Genomic DNA, 19,505 nt, shown 5'->3' on the forward strand with positions numbered 1-19,505 from the left:
TGCGTAGTCAGGTCAGAAAGATGCGAGACTTTTTTCTTTTGCTGTTCTTTGACATTGTGAGGAACATAGGGAGCCAGTTCCACTGTTACTGCCTCTTATGCCCTATTGAAAACTGTTGTCATCCTCATTGTTTCCTCGTACTCTGTGTTTCGACTTGTGACTGCCTGTGACAAACTATACTTTAGTATGTAATCACCTACACCGAGGTGACAAAAGTCACGGAATAGTGGTACGCACATAAACAGATGACAGTAGTATCACACATGCAGGGTATAAAAGGATGGAGCTGTAGTTCGTTCTCAGGCGATTCGTGTAAAATGGTTTGCGGCACGATTATGGCCACAGTCTGGAATTAATACTTTGAATGTGGAACTTGTAGATGGTGCAAAACACATTGCTGTGTTATGTGCTGCTCAGGCAAACGACATTTCATACCATTTGTTTAGTACAAGGAAAGATGATCGTGACAGAATAATATTAAGTAGGGAGTAAGTTGCGGAACGTATACTGTGCACTGGTGTTTGTTTTCGTATGTACAGACATTAAATGGGAGGTATGGAATAGGAGAAAATGACCAGGTGTAACGAGAAACTGCATCACCTGTTTCATGTTTTGGCATCACAGTTTGGCGGCAGCTTGACTGTCGGGGAGCAACCACTCTCCAATAATGAAAACGAGACAAGATGGTTTTGTGACAAAAGAAATATGTTGTAATCTTGATTGTAATGTTAAGCCTTTGTGGTGTATTTCATATGTACAGTTGTGTTCTACTCAAATTCATGAGTCACTCTAATGATTGGTACGTGTATTCTATCAGCTCGGAGACTGTGGCTGCAGTTACCCTCGATGCTGCATCACAGGTAGGAGCGCCTGCGATGGTGTACTCGATGACGAACCTGGGTGCACAAATGGCAAAACGTCATTTTTTTCGGATGAGTCCAGGTTCTGTTTACAGCATCATGATGGTCGCATCCATGTTTGGCTACATCGCGGTGAATGCACATTGTAATCGTGTATTCGTTATCGCCATACTGGCGTATCACCTGGCGTGATGGTATGGGGTGCCACTGGTTACACGTCTCGGTCACCTCTTCTTCACATTGGCGGCACTTTGAACAGTGGACGTTACATTTCAGATGTTACGACCCGTGGCTCTACCCTTGATTCGATCCCTGCGAAACCCTACATTTCAGCAGGATAATGCACGACCGCATCTTGCAGGTCCTGTACAGGCCTTTCTGGATACAGAAAATGTACGACAGCCGGCACATTTTCCAGATCTCTCACCAATTGAAAACGTCTGGTCATTGGTGTCCAAGCAACTGGCTCGTCACAATACGCCAGTCACTACTCTTGTTGAACTGTGGTATCGTGTTGAAGCTGCATGGGCAGCTGTACTTGTACATGCCATCCAAGCTCTGTTCAACTCAATGCCCAGGCGTGTCAAGGCTGTTATTACGGCCAGAGGTGGTTGTCCTGGGTACTGATTTCTCAGGATCTATGCACCCAAATTGCGTGAAAATGTAATCACATGTCAGTTCTAGTATAATATATTTGTCCAATGAATACCCGTTTATCACCTGCATTTCTTCTTGGTGTAGTAAATTTAATGACCAGTAGTGTAGATTTGGCACAGTTTTGCTATAAACAGAATAAAATTTCACTGTCTCAAATGCAAGGTTGTATCGATAAGTAAGGAAAAAAATGTTTGTTTCGTTAATAACTTGCCTTAGTCCTCGACATAACCTCCTTTGAGGGTTATACACTTTGTCCAGCTATCCTCCAGCTTTTTCCTTCCGTCAGTAAAGCAGGTCCTGTCAGACTCCGCAAAATACTCTTTGACTGCAACAATCACTTCCTCATTTGCTGGAAATTTTCTTCCTAGCAAACGGAAGTTACAACTTAGGGAACAGGAGGAAGCCACGAGGGGCTACATCTGGTGCATAGGGTGGATGAAGAACCATTTGAAAGCCCAATTTGTGCAGTTTCGCCATTGTTGTCACTTATGTGTGCGATGGTGCATTCTTCTAGTGAAGGACCACTTATTTACGTCAGTCTCTCTCCTTTTTTTTCCAGCTTACGCAAGTTTGACAATCTGACAATGAAGTGTAATAGGGTAACGTTGTGTTTCTGCCTTCTCCCACTGACGAAATGGTCTATCCCTTCTTCAGTGCACTTTCACAAGCCTTCATCCATTGTTTTGTCTTTCTCACTTGGTTGTGTAATGGTGGTTCCAGGTTTCGTCACAGATTGACACAAAAAGTGTTGCAGATTGCGATTAAACGTAACCTGACACCGTGTTGAAGTATTTTGCCCGATTTGCTTTTTGTAGACTGTGAGCAGTCACAGCACCCACCTCGCACATGCGCTCTTAATAACCAATTCTCCGTGCCTAGAGTCTCGGCAACCTTGTGCATTTTTTACTTGGTGGTCTTGCATTATATTGTGGATTTTGTCAATGGTTTCCTTGGCAGTGACCTCAATTGGGCGAATGGAGTTGACATACTTACCAATTCACATGGCTGTCAACCGTCAACTGTATGCTTTACATTGTTGAAATTGTGCATGCAATCCTTGGAATACTCGCGTTTACCTACCGTGAAGGCTCAACAAAAATGTTCCGTTCTTTCGTGCAAATTTACCAGGCTTATCAAACCATCCTTGTTTGTTCATTTGAATTACTCAGACTGTGTTTGCATTGTATCTGAAGCTTCAGTATGAAGGAGTTAATTATGTGGTGTTGCATATGGGATTTTTCTTAATGTAAAGTGTTGGTTGAATCAACTGTTGAAGGGGGAACAATTCCAGTGATCTATATAAATAAAAATGTAAATATTCATTCTTTCATAATAGTGTATCTTTGAAAATTGTATGTGTAAAACTTTTTGATATTTGTTGTAACAACATTTCCCTATTGTTAAGTTTACAGAAAGTTATATATTACATATACTAAAAGAATTAAGCATATAAAAACATATGTCTATTCCAGTGCAACATTGTGTGAAAATTTTAAAGCATTCGGTCAAAAACTTTCAGCGATTTGCAATTAGGAACATCTGCATTTTCTGTATAAGTGCAAACGTAGATGTTCATTTCTTAAAAGACTCGAGTGTTCTTATATACCTACTGGAATGACATCTGGTATATATGTAATGTACAAGCAATAAAAGGGGAAATGTTACGAAAAGTAAATGTTGGTTTGTTCAGAATTGTTAAGTAACAAACGTTCTTCATTAATTGCTTTGTAATTTTTTATATATACGATGAAACGATTTTAGCTAACAGGAAAGTTATATTTATGTCTTATTGGTTTAGGATTAGTATACTATTACAGAATCAGAATTTGCAATAGGAAGCAGCAAGGCTTGAGGTCAGTGAGAGAGAGAGAGAGAGAGAGAGAGAGAGAGATAGATGGGTCAGGGAGGGGGGGGGGACACAGAAAATGGGGAGGAGTAGTTATGGATAGAGAGGGGGAAAAAGAGGATGAGATGGACAAAGAAAGGGGGAGGGAAAGATGGACAGATGCAGGGTAGAGACGATTAGGATGTACATAAAGTTTCTGTACATATTAGAAACATGTTTTTTTTTTAAGTAGACTGAGCAACAGCTAATGAGCAGGTACAGCTAGTTCAGTAATACATTTTGTGATCCGTGATTGTTATCTATTAAATCCTTTACAGTTAATTTAATAATGTGCTGATGGAGGTATATGTAAGAATGGTAGTCAGAGTAACGGATGTGAAGATCTGTCAATAATATCTTCGTAGTAGTGTCACCACTTGCACCAGGCAGATACCGTGAATAATAATGTAATAAAATTGTTCTGGACAGGTGTACTTCTGACAAGAGTTAATAAATTTTAATAATTACGATCCCATATTTCGGTAGCAAATGACACTGTAGTCACATTTGAAATGGTAATGTTACAGTAATTACAAGATAATTATTCTTAATTTATTGTTACAATAAGAGGTACATTTTTGAGTTCTAGACTGTGGCAGGAGGGAAATATTTTCATAAGACCCACTCCTGTTGTTACCCAGATATGTCCTGCCACTGCTGACAGTCTGCGCCAACTGCTTGGAACGGCTGCAACTTTACGAGTTTGACACAGTCCGCGACGAGGCGAGCGAGGCATTTACTGCACTGGGAAACCTGAAGAACTTGCGGGAACTCAAGATGCAGATCATTGACCCTCTACCACCTGGTGTAGGTCATCTGGCATTTGAGTAAGTTACATGTAGAACGCACACTATTTTACGTGAATATATAGTCTACTGAGAACGGAAAATTTCTGGAGCTTCCAGCTAATTAAAGTGGTCGAAATGCCGCGCTGTGGCAAGTAGTAGGTGTCGCCTCCTACAGCATCATTAATACACACTGAGGTGACGAAAGTCGTGGGATACCTCTTGATTTTGTGTCTGACCTACTTTTGCCCGGCTCAGTAAGGGAACTCGACGTGGCACGGACTCGACGTGTCGTCGGAAGCCCCCTGCAGAAATATTGAACCTTGCTGCCTCTACAGCCGTTAACAATTGCGAGAGTGTTGTCGATGCGGGGTTATGTGCACAAACTGACCTCTCGATTACATCCTATTAAATTTCAATGGAATTCGTGTCTTACAATGTGGCTGACTACACCATTTGCTCAAACTGTTCAAAGTGTTCTTCAGACCGATTGCGAACAGTCGTGGCCCGTTGACATGAAATCATTATTTTGGAACACAAAGTCCACGAATGGCTGCAAATGGTCTCAAAGTAGCTGAAAATAATCATTTCCAATTGACGATCTGTTCCTTTGGCCCGGATGACCCAGACAGTTAACGCCATTATGGAGCCAGTATCAGATTGCACTCGGATCTGTGGCTCCGTGGGGTCTACCGTCAGCTCCCACAACTGAAATCAGAACTCACCTAACTGGGCCACGGTGTCCTAATCGTCTAAGTCCCAGACCCGTACGGTCACGAGCCCACAGAGACGCTGCAGGCTGTGTCATTCTGTTATTGAAGGTACTCGCGTCGGTCATCTACTGCTTTAGCCTATTAACGTAAAAAACTTCACCGCACTGACTCGACGGATACGTTCGTCGTATGTCTCGTGTCAATTTGTACAGTTATTTGACGTGTTCTTGCTTGTGTGTGAGGACTAACAATTCTACACAAATGCCACTTCTCGGTCAGCCACAGCATTGTCCGTGGTGTGAAGCAATGTCTGCAACTTGGTATTTCGGCATTCTCGACACTGTGGATCTCAAAATACTGAATTCCCTAACAATTTCTGAAATTGAATATCCCCTACATCTGTCTCCAACTACCATTCCACATTCAAAGTCCGTTAACACTCGTCTCTCATCGTGCGGCCGTAATCACATTGGAAACTTCTTCACATAAATCGTGTGAACACAAATGCACTGCCCTTTTATACCTTGAGTATGCAGTACTACCAATACCTGTATATGTGCATATCACTAGCCCATTACTTTCATCGCCTCAGCGTGTAGTCTATTGAGAATGAAATGAATTAAAATTTTTGGGGCGTCCAGCTACATAATTAAAGTGATTTGAATATCATGTACCTTCAGCTGATTATTTTCCAGCTGTTGGCAAGTAGTAGCTACTGCCTCCTGAAACATATTAGCTGTAATTGAGAACTAAATGGCCAGCGACTTTCGAGACCGAGTAAGAAAACCCAGGCATCCATCCAGTACTTTGATAGTGTTTGTTCTGGAGTAACATATCAGTACAAGTACAGTCATATGTGGTGTAATTTGTTGCTAAATCAGCCATATATTGCTTTTATTACTGCAGGCACAGTTTCTGTACATGGGCTACCACCTGTATTTAACACACTTGCAGCACGGATGATTTGAAAATGGATACATTTATCTAAAACCAGTCACCATCAAGAAATAAAAAAAGATACTTGTCAACTTATGACAAAGCTACAACCATGTATTTCAATTATAAGTCAAGTTGCAGACCTATTCTTCACCTGCAGCATGCTGCAAGTTCATAAGTGCATTTTGACCTGCAACTGTGTGGAAAATTCTGCTTGATTAAATATTACCTACCCTGCTCTGACCTTATCATCAGGCTGCTTTTCTTTCCACACAGGTTATTTATTTATTTATTTATTTATTTATTTATTTCTTGTTCCGTAGATCCAGTTAGTGAGTCAATCACAAGGATATGGAACGTGTCAAATTGTACAGGTTTCAATTTAAACTTACAATAAATACAAGGGCAATTCAATGGCAAATTGTACATAGTTTAAGTAAGACATACTATAAATACGGTAACAGATACAATGTCAGCTAGATAACATAACTACCATTTGACAGAAAAAGGAGTTTCAAATAAAGGTTAAAGATAAGAGCACAAAGTTAAATCAGATATTAGGCCTACAAGAGTAATACATGTACAGCCAATCTGTTGTTACAAAAAGTGTGCTAATGCCCAAATGCACAATAAAATGAATTGAACTACTTCTAGACACAATAAGTTTAGTGATGGTATACATTTTCTTTCAGGTATTCATCCACAGTATAATAAGATTTCTCTGTCAGGTAATCTTTGAGAACTTGTTTAAATTTTGGCAGTTCTGTATGAACACATTTGATATGTAGTGGTAGAGCATTGAACAGCTTAATGCTGGAGTAGTAAACTCCTTTTTGTACCAGAGTGAGACGTTTCATTTCTAAATGTAGATTGTTTTTGTTTCTGGTGTTATAACCATGGAATTTACTGTTGTCTTGGTAGATGGAATAATTTTTGCACACAAAGGTCAGCAAGGAAAAAATATACTGTGAGGCAGTTGTTAGGATACCTATCTTCCGAAACAAGTCCTGCAAGTGTGTCTTTGATGGACCCCACACGTTATTCTGATTGCTTTTTTTTGGATGGTGAAAACTTTTTTTGCAAGTGGTTGGTTCCCCCAGAATATGATAGCATATGACATCAATGAGTGGAAGTAGCCAAAGTAGGCAACCTTAATAGTGTCAACTTCAGCCACTGAAGAAATTACCCGTAATGCAAATGTTGCCGAGCTAAGTTTTTTACATAGATGAAGAATGTGAACTGACCAATTACATTTACTGTCTATGTGAGCACCCAGGAATTTTGTGTCTTCAACTTTCTGTATTGGTTGATCTCTACATTTTGTCAATTTCATCGGGATTACTTTGTGATGTGTGGAACCTCATATAATGAGTTTTATCTGCATTGAGTGAGAGACCATTTGAGGAGAACCAATTTAAGATGTCATTAAAAACAGTATTTGTAGTTTTTTCAAGATCATGATCAATCAAATCGTCAATTAGAATTGTGGTATCATCGGCAAACAGGGTAAATTTGCTGTTTGTCTCAGAACAAAGAGGAAGATCATTAATAAAGATGAGGAAAAGCAGTGGGCCCAAAACGGAGCCTTGAGGCACACCACACGTTATCGTGCCCCATTCAGACGAGGCACGTTCTCCAGAAGAGCCATTTAGCATTACAGTCTGCTTCCGATCCTGTAGATATGATTGTAGCCACAAGCCAACAGTACCACCTAAACCATAGTATTCTGCCTTTTTCCAAAGAATTTGGTGGTTTACACAGTCAAAGGCTTTCGTAAGATCACAAAAAATACCCACTGGAGACATTTTTTTGTTAATGGCTTCCAAAGCTTGGTTGCTGAAAGAGAATATTGCCTGTTCAGTACAAAGACCGGCACGAAAACCAAACTGATTTTTGCTTAAGATACTGTGGAAGTTGAGATGGTCTACAATCCTCCTGTGCATGAGTTTTTCTAAAATTTTCGAGAAGGTAGTTAATAGGGATATTGGGCGATAGTTTGTAACAATGCTTTTATCCCCTTTTTTAAAGAGAGGAATCACTACAGCCAACTTAAGTCTGTCAGGGACAATCCCATCTTGTAGGGATGCATTGTATATGTTGCATAAGACGGGACTAACAAATTTATAACAGTGTTTCAGTATTTTACTAGAAATATTGTCCACACCAGCAGAATTTTTATTTTTTAATGATCTAATTACTCTTATGACTTCGCTTACAGTAACTGGAGATAAGGATAACTGTGGGATTCTGTTGCTAATAGCTTTCTGTAGGAGGGACAATGATTCTTCCATAGAACCATTACAGCCTGTCTTCTCTGCTGCTCTCAAAAAGTGGTTATTAAATATTTCTGCAACCAACTCAGGTTTCTTTATGATACTGTCCCCTGTTTTAATCTCTACCTGAGTCATGTTCCCTGTTGTCCTGCCAGTTTCCCTCTTTATTACATTCCATATAGTTTTAATTTTATTTTCTGAGCTTTCAATTTCTGATTTTATGCACATACTTTTAGATTTATTTATAACCTTCTTGAGAATGCTACAGTAAAGTTTGTAGTGTTGTCGTTTCTTTGGATCATTACAAGTCCTGAGAGAACTGTATAACATCCTCTTTGTTCTACAAGATGTTATTATCCCTGTAGTGATCCAAGACTTCTTGGCATTGCCTATATGACTATTTCTAACTACTTTTTTTGGGAAAGATGGACTCAAATACAGACATGAATTCATTTAAAAATGAATTGTACTTTTTGTTTACATCTGTTTCCCTATAAACTCGGCTCCAGTCTATCTCTTTTAGGCTATCATTGAATTTTTTAAGGCCCTGTTCATTTATTATCCTAAAAGATTTCCAAGAATGCTTGGAACTGTTGCACACACTGATGTAATTGTGCCTAAGCAATTGACCACCATGATCAGAAAGGCCAAGTATTGGATGTACAGTGATCTCATTGCATTTAGACTTATCTATAAATATATTATCTATCAGACTTTTACTGTTAACAGTAACCCTAGTTGGGAAATCTACTATTGCCATCAGATTATAAGACTCCATTAAATGTACTAAATCAGCTTTACTATTGCTCTCATTTAGGAAATCAACATTAAAGTCACCAGTAATTATCAAGTTCTTGGACTTTGAGTACAGTATGGATAATAAAGAATCTAAGTGCTTAAGAAATACATTCAAATTCCCTGAGGAAGATCTATACAGTGCTAACACTACAGCCGTGAAGTCATTTACAGTAATCTCAACACCACATACTTCAATTTGTTGCTCTATACAATGGCTCTTTAAATCTAATGCATTGTAAGATATGTTGTTTTTTACATAAATTACAACTCCACCTTTTTCCATGATGGTTCTAGAGTAATGCGCTGCCTGACAGTAACCACTTAGCTGTAACCTTTCAATATCTTTCACGTGATGTTCACTAAAACATAACACATCAGTATCTTTTATTCCTTGTGGTTCCTCTAACAGAACAGTATGTCATTTACTTTATTACCAAGTCCTCCCACATTTTGGTGAAAAATCGTCATTTCTTTGGAATTAGAGACAGATCTAAAATTTTGCCTAAAAAATTATCTGTAGCTACAGACACAGTACGTTCATTACTAACAATTTCCTGAAACATTTGAGTTTGAAACCGAGTCTGACTTGATGGTTGGAGCCATTCAAGTGCGATTGGTTCCAACTTTGGGGTACATTTGTGGACTTCTTCCAATATTTTTGTTTTTAAGAGGGTACCTAATGCTTTTTTTCCTGATCTGTTAAGGTGCATACCATGTCTTGTAAATAATTCTCGTCCAAAACTGCTTACATCTACAACACAAGTATTTTTAAAATGCTTACACAACTTTGCTAACTTAGAGTTCGTTTGTGAGATAGCGTCATTTACACAGGACTGTGGAATTAAGTATAACTATCATACCAACATCTTTAGTGTTCACAATTTGTGATCGGTCAAGTGTATTTAAAACCGGTCAAAATTAAATCTTATATTCGGATACTACATCATGTTCTGTGACCTAGATACAGTATTTCCAAAACAAAACAAAACGAAAAAAACATAGTGGTGTTGTGACCTAATTCCTTTCGCAAGAATTACTTCCGGAAGGCACCCACTTAGAATGCCAAAGTCATGACAATTGTTGGGTAGGATATGGCATGAGATTGTTAGCAGATTGTATCATATTGCTGTCTCTAATTTTTCCTGTTATGAAGATAAATAATTTTCCACAGCATAAACTATGTAATTGATTGTGTTTTGCAGGACTGGTCTACCAAAATTGAGGCTGCTGGATCTAGAATTTTCATACGGCTTGGACGACGACACAGTAATTGCCATCAGCCGTGGGTGCCCTGTTTTAAGGGAACTCAATATCAGAGGAGCTGATAAACTGTCTGATGCAGCCTTCTCTCAGGTCTACCGCCTTAAACATCTTGAAATGTAAGTAGTGTTGTTGACTTCACAATGTAGTGCAGACTGAGTAACTGACGAGAGACATTCCAAGGATTTTGAAACTGTGATGTAGGTAGGGTGCCAGATATCACATTCTGCAGAATTCCCCCTGACGGATCCTCATTTGTAAGTAATAGACAAAAATCAAACAATGGAAAATCCAGGATGGAACATAACAACATTAGGAAAAGGAAAGTTGCTACTCACCATATGGCGGAGATGTGGAGTCACAGATAGGCACAACAAAAAATACCGTCACAAATAAAGCTTTTGGCCAGTAAGGCCTTCATCAAAAAAACACACGCGCGCGCACACACACGACCGCCTGCGCACGCATGCTTACAGTATCAACATTTGCGTGCGTGTGTGTCATCTGTTTTTGATGAAGGCCTTACTGGCCGAAAGCTTTATTTGTGACTGTTTTTTTTGTTGTGCCTATCTGCAACTCTGCATTTCCGCTGTATGGCGTGTGGCAACTTTTCTTATCACAATATTGTAACAGACAAAAAAAATTGTAATTTTGTGTGATGCTCTAGACTCTACAGCCTTAAATATAGCAATACGATACAGGCCAGTGGAATAATGTAATGGTTAAGCTACACTCCTCCTGTGCAGAAGTTTGTAGGTTCAAATCTTGTCAGATACTATAATTTTCTTATTATTTTTAAATTTGTATCAAAATTATTTTTATTATGGTTTTATTCAGTTAACTAGTTTAAATGTAATTTTTATTTCTAATAATTTGTCATGTCATTTTAACCATTCTTTTAACTATTTCATTTTCTTTCATTTTTTTCGTTGTTTCGTTCTTTTTCCATTTGGAATGAATGTGCATGTGAATTTAATTATTTTTATTTATTATTTGAAAATGGCAATCTATTAGTAAAAACCAAGAGACGTTGTTGTTGTTGTTGTTGTTGTTGTTGTTGTTGTTGTGTTGTGGTCTTCAGTCCTGAGACTGGTTAGATGCAGCTCTCGATGCTACTCTATCCTGTGCAAGCTTCTTCATCTCCCAGTACCTTCTGCAACCTACATCCTTCTGAATCTGCTTGGTGTATTCATCTCTTGGTCTTCCTCTACGATTTTTACCATCCACGCTGCCCTCCAATGCTAAATTTGTGATCCCTTGATGCCTCAGAACATGTCCTACCAACCGATCCCTTCTTCTAGTCAAGTTGTGCCACAAACTTCTCTTCTCCCCAATCCTATTCAACACCTCCTAGTTAGTTATGTGATCTACCCATCTAATCTTCAGCATTCTTCTATAGCACCTCATTTCAAAAGCTTCTATTCTCTTCTTGCCTAAACTATTTATCGTACACGTTTCTCTTCCATACATGGCTACACTCCATACAAATACTTTCAGAAATGACTTCCTGATACTTAAATCAATACTTGATGTTAACAAATTTCTTTTCTTTTCTTCAGAAACGCTTTCCTTGCCATTGCCAGTCTACATTTTATATCCTCTGTACTTCTACCATCATCAGTTATTTTGCTCCCCAAATAGCAAAACTCCTTTCCTACTTAGTGTCTCATTTCTTAATCTAATACCCTCAACATCACCCGACTTAATTCGACTACATTCCATTATCCTCGTTTTGCTTTTGTTGGTGTTCATCTTATCCCTTCCTTCAAAACACTATCCGTTCCATTCAACTGCTCTTCCAAGTCCTTTGCTGTCTCTGACAGAATTACAATGTCATCGGCGAACCTCAAAGTTTTTATTTCTTCTCCATGGATTTTAATACCTACGCCGAATTTTTCTTTTGTTTCCTTCACTGCTTGCTCAAATACAGATTGAATAACATCGGGGAGAGGCTACAACCCTGTCTCACTCCCTTCTCAACCACTGCTTCCCTTTCATGCCCCTCAACTCTTTGCCATTTGGTTTCTATACAAATTGTAAATAGCCTATATTTTACCCCTGCCACCTTCAGAATTTGAAAGAGAGTATTCCAGTCAACATTGTCAAAAGCTTTCTCTAAGTCTAGAAATGCTAGAAACGTAGGTTTGCCTTTCCTTAATCTAGCTTCTATGATAAGCCATAGGGTCAGTATTGACTCACGTGTTCCAGTATTTCTACGGAATCCTAACTGATCTTCTCCAAGGTCGGCGTCTACTAGTTTTTCCATTCATCTGTAAAGAATTCGCGTTAGTATTTTGCAGCTGTGGCTTATTAAACTGATTGTTCGGTTAATTAATTTATTTATATTGATGTGCAGTGGTGTCAGAAGTATATTTTTCGTTACAAGATGTGTATTTTTTTGGATGGTAATCATAATACAAATATATAAAACACAAATTCTTGTTGCGCTGTGGACTAAATGCGGATAAAACAAAGGACTGAAAGGAAAACAAAGTTCAAGCAAAACGAGAAATAGAAATAATGAATGGAATAATATGGACAAAAATATAGGAAGATAGGACAGAAGAAATTATATCAAAGGTAATACATAATTATATTAAAATGACATGGGCAAAGATTCCAAATGAAAGAAGGATGAAAGGAAGAAAAAATTAGAGCAAATCAAAAGTTAATATAGTAATAAAAATGCTATGACAAGGGATTAGAAGTAAAAAGAAAACTTTTAAAACAATTAATTTTAATAAACAAATGAGCAAAACATTTCAATAAAAATTAAAAAATAAGAAGTATCAAAGCACATGATGAGATTTGGATCCACAGGCTTGTGTGAGTGTGGAAAGTACTTCAGGCATCACACTGTGCCATCAGTCTGTGTACTAGCACTATTGTTAAGGCTGTAGATCATCATGTGAAGCTCAGATTTTAATTTTTTTTTTCTTTTTTCCCACTCGTTACTTACAAATGAGGGTCCCCCAGGGTGAATGGCTGCAGGATGTGATACCTGGAACGCTAACTTACACAGACATATAAGAGGTTTCAGAAAGTCAGTCCCACCCTTGGGGACCTCTCCTTGTGAGGAATGAAACTATAACTTGTGAGGCAGTTGACAATTATTTGAGTCACTCGTACTCGCTTTGTCAGAAAAGTTCGAGGAATGATTTTTAAAAAAATAGAAAATTCCACTTACCAAGTAGTGATCTTAGCTCCTAACAAAGTAGTCCTCTTGGCTGTCTATACACAGTTGCCAACATTTCTGGAGACGTCTTGGAAGGAAACAAGGAAATTTCTAACTACAAAGCTAGTAACCTCATTTATCACCGCTCGTCGGATGTCTGCGATATCTCGATACCGCTTTCCTTTCGGTCGCCTTTTCACTTACAGAAACGAGAGAAAATCGCAAGGCGTGAGGTCGGCCAAATATGGCAGATGTGGGATGCAATGACGGAATGTCTGGCCAGATACTAATTAACAAATGATGCAGTACGGTGTCTGCTTTGTCGTGCAGTAAGAAGAACCGGTCCAGAGAACGCCACAAATTGGGGCGGCGACGTCGAATTGCTCGTTGCAACATTTCGAGACTTCGATGTAAGGAAATTTGCTTCACCGTTTGCTCCGGAGGTTCGTACTAATGGTGAACTGACCATTTACTATCAAAGAATGTGATCGACGCACCTCTGTCCTCGACGGTCGTCATTTGGGGCTGGTGATCCGGGACTCCACCGTTCGACACTTTGCCATTTCGTTTGAGGGTCGTACTGGTAGCACAGACTTTTGTTCCCGACAATAATCTCTGACAGAAATCTGGGATCACGTCTGGCTCTGTCCAGTAGTTTAGCAGAAATTATTCGCCTTTCCTCTTTCCGATCGTCTGTCGGTACGTGAGGGACGAGTTTTGCGTCGAGTTTCCGCTTCCCTAAATCTTCGCCTAATATCTCGTGACACACATCACGATTCAAATTAAGTTCTTCTTACGTTGCACACACAGTTACGTGACAGTCTTCTCGCAATAACTGCCTTACACACTCCGCATTTGCATCGGTCTGTGCTGTAGATGGACGACCAGCTCTGAGGCCGTCTCGTAGTGAGAGCAGAGGCCCTCGCAGAACCTTTAGCGCCACTCGAAAACGTGACTTCTCGAAAGTGCCACTCCTGTGTGTGCTCACTTAATCACTGTGCGAGTTTCAGTAAGGGTTTTCCTGAGCTTAATACAGAGCTTTGTGTTCATTCTTTGCTCACAATTGGCATTGGTGTGCATTGCGTCATTGAAACAAATGCACCGACAACCCGAACAGTGCGTTGCTAAGCGCGGCTCTGCCAACTTATCAGTTTCCGCAGAAACACGGCCTAGGTCATTACAAAGACGCACACATACCAGGTAAAAAGGAAAAAAAGAGGAAAGTTTGTTCCTTTTGAGTATTGCAAACTCAGAAATAACAAATCGTCTCATGGAACTTTCTTACAAAGGGAGTGTATGTGGTGGACTGAAGCCGTATTGAGAAGTGGTAAGTTGTGACATTAAATGGAAATATACTGGTGGCCATTAAAAGCGTAACACTGTGAAGGCGGCATGCGACAAACTTCAGATTCCACGAAGTGTCGTACGAGGGTTCTCTGATGAGTAATGTGTCTGAATTTTTTATTCCGTTCTGAATATCGATTGAGGTATTATATGTTACGCATGTTACTCGATGACAGATTTTCATTTGTGACTACAGTACGGATATATACATCGTAGATGCTCAAAACTTGAAAATGTCTGTGGAACCGTAGACTTTCGTTTGATTAAAGAACCTATGCATGTGTTTGAGGCAGGATCCCCCGTTTCATTCGATGGGAGAGCCTCTGCAATGCTGTTGGAGTTTAGGGGGAATACAAAGTGGGCTGACACGTGAGTAGGAATTTGGCCTGGGTAGGAGGGGTGGGGGGGGGGGGCAGTGCTAGGGATAACCGTGCACTCGTGTAAAGCCACTGGACCGTGGCATACATGTTAGGTACTTGAAAAGATCTCTCGAACTGTATAGTTTAGTTTGTTTACTTTTTACCAGCAATTAACAGTTACAAGGCACAATTACACGATAGTAGCTCAAATTTCAGTTATGATTTAATGCATTGGCCAATATTTATTCTCAAAACTGTTCCTCATTGAAAGATGATACAAATCTTAAGGAAGCCACAACATCCCACCAAACTCATTTTTAGAGGAAAAAAAAATAAATTTAAAAACAAAAAATTGTAGCGATACTGCTATCGCTAATTGATCTCGCAGCATCCCTCGACTCGGCACAAAATGGCAGCACTGGACACGGGAGTGGCTCGTGCTCATCTCTTCAGATGAGTCCCACTTCTGCCTGGAGCACACGACAGATGTGAGGGGGTGAACTGGGCATCTGCCATTCTCCATTGAGCGGTAATTGAGGACTCGGTACGTTACCGAATTATACCTTTGCCGTTCACAAATTAAGTACAAACAAATAGTCATTAAATCCTCAATTGTAACAGATAGAGAGCAGTATGTCATCCTGTATGGGGTGACTACAACTGAAACAAGCGTAACTTCAGGTGTGCCCCAGTGCAGCATAATAGGTCCGCTGCTTTTTACGATTTATGTAAACGATCTGGTTGACGGTACTGACAGCGGCATTAGACTGTTCGCCGATGATGCTGTAGTCTACAGGAAAGTAGTACCACACGAAAGTTGTGAATGAATCAATCAGGATTTGCAGAAAATAAATGTGTGGTGTAATGACTGGCAGTTACCTCTCAATATTAGTAAGTGTAACCTACTGTGTATAACATGACAAAAATCCCCATTAATGTAAGAGTACAAAATCCGATCTTCACCGAGGATGTAGACCGTATATTATTACCACCAACTTTCAAATCGCTTAATGATCACCGTTCAAAGATAAGGGAAATTGGAGCTTGTACTGAGGCATTCGGACATTCATTTTTACCTCGTGCGATGCCCGAGTGGAACGGAGGGGGGGTGAAATATGACTTTGGCGTGAATTGTGCTCTCCGCCACACACTGCTTGGTGGCTAGCAGAGTATATATATGTAGATATGTAAATGTAGAATTGTTTACACAAAAAGATCTGAAATGTCGGACAGGTGTCGAAAAGAGAGTGAAACAGTCATTTGTCCCAGTGTCCCGGGTGCTTTACGTCGGACTCTACAGCTTCGATGACGTGTATGCCCCGTCTGCCCGACACCTACGCGACGTTCTTCTTATAAGTCTACAGAAGTCACCCTGTGGTATCCGTTCCCATTCTTCAGTGAGAGCCCACGAGAGTTTGTGGAAATTCTGTGGAAGGACAAGACAATCGCAAACACGTCTGTCGAGCCTGTCCCACATAGGCACTGTGGGATTAAGTGTGGACTCGACGCTGGCCAGTCTGTTACTTCAGTGTCCGGGCTTCCCAAAACATTCCTGCTGACATTCACCACGTGAGCCCTCGCATTAGACGAAATTCAGGGCCACCGTCGTGTGCAGCAGCCGTCACACGGTCCGACAGGACGTGTTCGATGTACTGTCTGGCTGTAAGGTGACCTTCTAGGACGACGAGATCTGTACGGCTGTCGACGCTGGAGTCTCCCTGTGACATTACAGAACACTGGAAATCACTCGGTATCCTGGGCAACATTTTGCGGGTACCGCTCACCACGGGTCTCCACACACACACATGCGGCCGTCACCTTGGGTCAGACGGTATACGGATTTGTCTGCGAATAACACAGTTTGCCAGTGGATGTGGGAACGGCACAACTGAAGGCCAGCTGTGATATTTTGTGTCAGTTGGGATACTCGAACAGGAACTCTAGATCGTACGGCACTTTCTCGTAACTTGTTCGTTACTGTCTGATCGGGCACAGTGGCTCCAATGTCCTTTCTGAGATCGTCGTACAGTACTGTATGACAGGACAATGCAGAGGTGACCAGATATCAGTCTTTGTGTGGGGCTGTAATGTGTTGGCAACCTTCTCCACTCGCCTTTCTACTGACCTGTCTCCCTGGAGTAGGTCTACAACCTGTGGGTGACACATGGAGAGGCATTGGCATCTACAGCAATCCAACCGAAAATCAATCCTTTCTGCATCTAAGAGACCACTCTTACAACTTGCTCTGCTTTAAGATATCATACTGCATGTTCTCGATTGAATAAGGCATCAAAAACTGACAACTACCGTGCATGTATCTCACTAGTAAACTCTTGGGCAGCGGCACTCGCTTCCTTTTGAGGTGTCACCTGATGCTGTAATGTGTAACACACCTTACGTGGGGTAAACAGTTCAAATCGTCAGCTACATTGAAAGCAAAGATCTCGAGCCATGCAATAAGACCACAAGTGCCACCTGTAACAAAATGGATTTAACATACAGGACATTGAGACGTGTTCCCCTAATTCTTTTGAACAGTTTGTAAACTGGAATTATTTTTTATTATTTTATTTAGGCTACAGTAAAATTCCGATACGTGAGCTTACTTTTTCCCTATAGTCTCCTGAATAGAAAACACACTTTTCCCAGTAGATAGGCAGTTTCTCTATCCTTTTTCATAAACCGAACGTGGCTGTGACAGCAGCCACGTGCGCAGAAACAGTTAGACAGCCCCATCGTCGTACGATCTGTGTTCTCCGACCGAACAAATGAAAATCATAGGGCAATAAGTCCAGACTTTAGGGAGGATGTTCTAGTGAGATCCACAATAATTCCTGAATTTTTTGTCGACTGGGCAAATGTGTCGAGCTGAGTTTTGCCACAAAGCACGGGAAAGGCAAATCTTTCCTGACATGTTTTGTTTGCTCCAAAAGTTGGCAATTGTATGCACTGTTCACAGTATAATATTTTTGGAGAAAATCAGTGAGAACTCCTTTAAAATTAAAAAAAAAGACTATTGTGAGGATCTTCTGTGGTGAGAGGCAGTTTTTGGCTTTTATGGATTTGTCCGTTTTTTTGCCATTGTGTGTGGGTGTCTTTTTTTTACAATTTCAGGGTGCAATGGTGCACCCATGATTCATCACAGGTCACAATCTGTTGCAAAAAATGTTCCCCTTCGGTTTCACAGCATGTCCGTAGCCATTTGCATACTTCGAGATGATGATTACGCTCTGCGATGAAGAGACGAGGCACCCGTCTTGTGGACACTTTGTCAGTAATGATCGTAGCTTACGCCAACTTGAGTAGCAATTTTAGTGACTGTTATTTGGTGACTGTCTTCAGTAAGCTAACTAAGGATGTGAATATTCTCCTCACTTATGCTGGTCCCCAGTTGGTGTCAGTGAGCTGCAATCTCGACTGTGTGTTGTCCTTGTAAAGGCTGTTTGTGCCATGCGTACACTTGAGTCTTTCTCAGAGTGTTGTCCCTGAACTGTGCCTCAAGCTGTTCCAAAATTTCATGAAATGTATTCGCAGTTGTTTGGACAAGCGTCAGTTGTACAGTCGATTGACGATAATGAAAATTCCTGCCGGACCGGGACACGAACCCCGATTTCCCGCTTATCGCAAGCGGTTGCCTAACCTTTAGGCTGCACGAGCACACTCTGTGGCCGGCCCAAAACTTCCATATGTTGTCAACCGTGTGTTGACCATCTGTACTTGTATATTCGTTACGTGTATTCCCATAGAGTGGAGACATTTTAATTGAAAGTCACTTACCTGGTTTTGGTGAATTAACACAGTATTGCAGTGCCTGTGTTGTTCAGAAGTGTGATGCGATGTTCCCTCGAATGTGCGCCCACGTCAGAAGAAACAGGTACACTGGTGACTACAGCTGTTATGAAATACATGAAATGTACTCTCAGTTTGGAATATGGGAAACCGTCTGCTGTATAGTGGCATGACGACAGTAAAAATTTGCGCCAGACTGGGACTCAAACCGATGTTCCCCTGTACAGGAATATACCGTATTTACTCGAATCTAAGCCGCACTTTTTTTCCGGTTTTCGTAATCCAAAAAACCACCTGCGGCTTAGAATCGAGTGCAAAGTAAGCGGAAGTTCTGAAAAATGTTGGTAGGTGCCGCCACAACTAACTTCTGCCGTCGAATATATGTAGCGCTGCACAGGCATGCTTTGCAGGCACAAAGATAAATACTGGCACCAAAACCTCTGCATCAGTAAATAAATAAAAAAAAAAAAAAAAAAAGGTGGACGACGAGCTCGTTTCTCCGCCCCGAGTTTCGACCACTGCATTTTCAAACATTATCCAATGAAGTAAATACAAATTCCGTATTGTTCATCTTCGAATGTAGCAGCATTTCAATGTACTACGAAAATCCGACTGGCAAGACTTTGGGATGTTTGTCAATATGGCCAACTCTACGTTCTGAATTTTTTCCT

At 40.5% G+C, this 19,505-nt stretch overlaps 1 protein-coding gene across 1 annotated transcript in view; it reads left to right on the plus strand.

Moving 5' to 3' along the window:
* Window positions 1–19,505, plus strand: part of LOC126215239 (F-box/LRR-repeat protein 17-like) — a 75,438-nt gene that overhangs the window by 24,438 nt on the left and 31,495 nt on the right. Inside the window, exons 4-5 of the mRNA XM_049941902.1 lie at window positions 4,044–4,229; window positions 10,110–10,286. Of these exons, the coding sequence (XP_049797859.1) occupies window positions 4,044–4,229; window positions 10,110–10,286 (363 nt within the window). The remainder of the gene's footprint in view (window positions 1–4,043; window positions 4,230–10,109; window positions 10,287–19,505) is intronic.

The sequence above is a fragment of the Schistocerca nitens genome, chromosome 12, assembly GCF_023898315.1.
Source record: "Schistocerca nitens isolate TAMUIC-IGC-003100 chromosome 12, iqSchNite1.1, whole genome shotgun sequence".
NCBI classification, from domain to species: Eukaryota; Metazoa; Arthropoda; class Insecta; order Orthoptera; family Acrididae; genus Schistocerca; species Schistocerca nitens.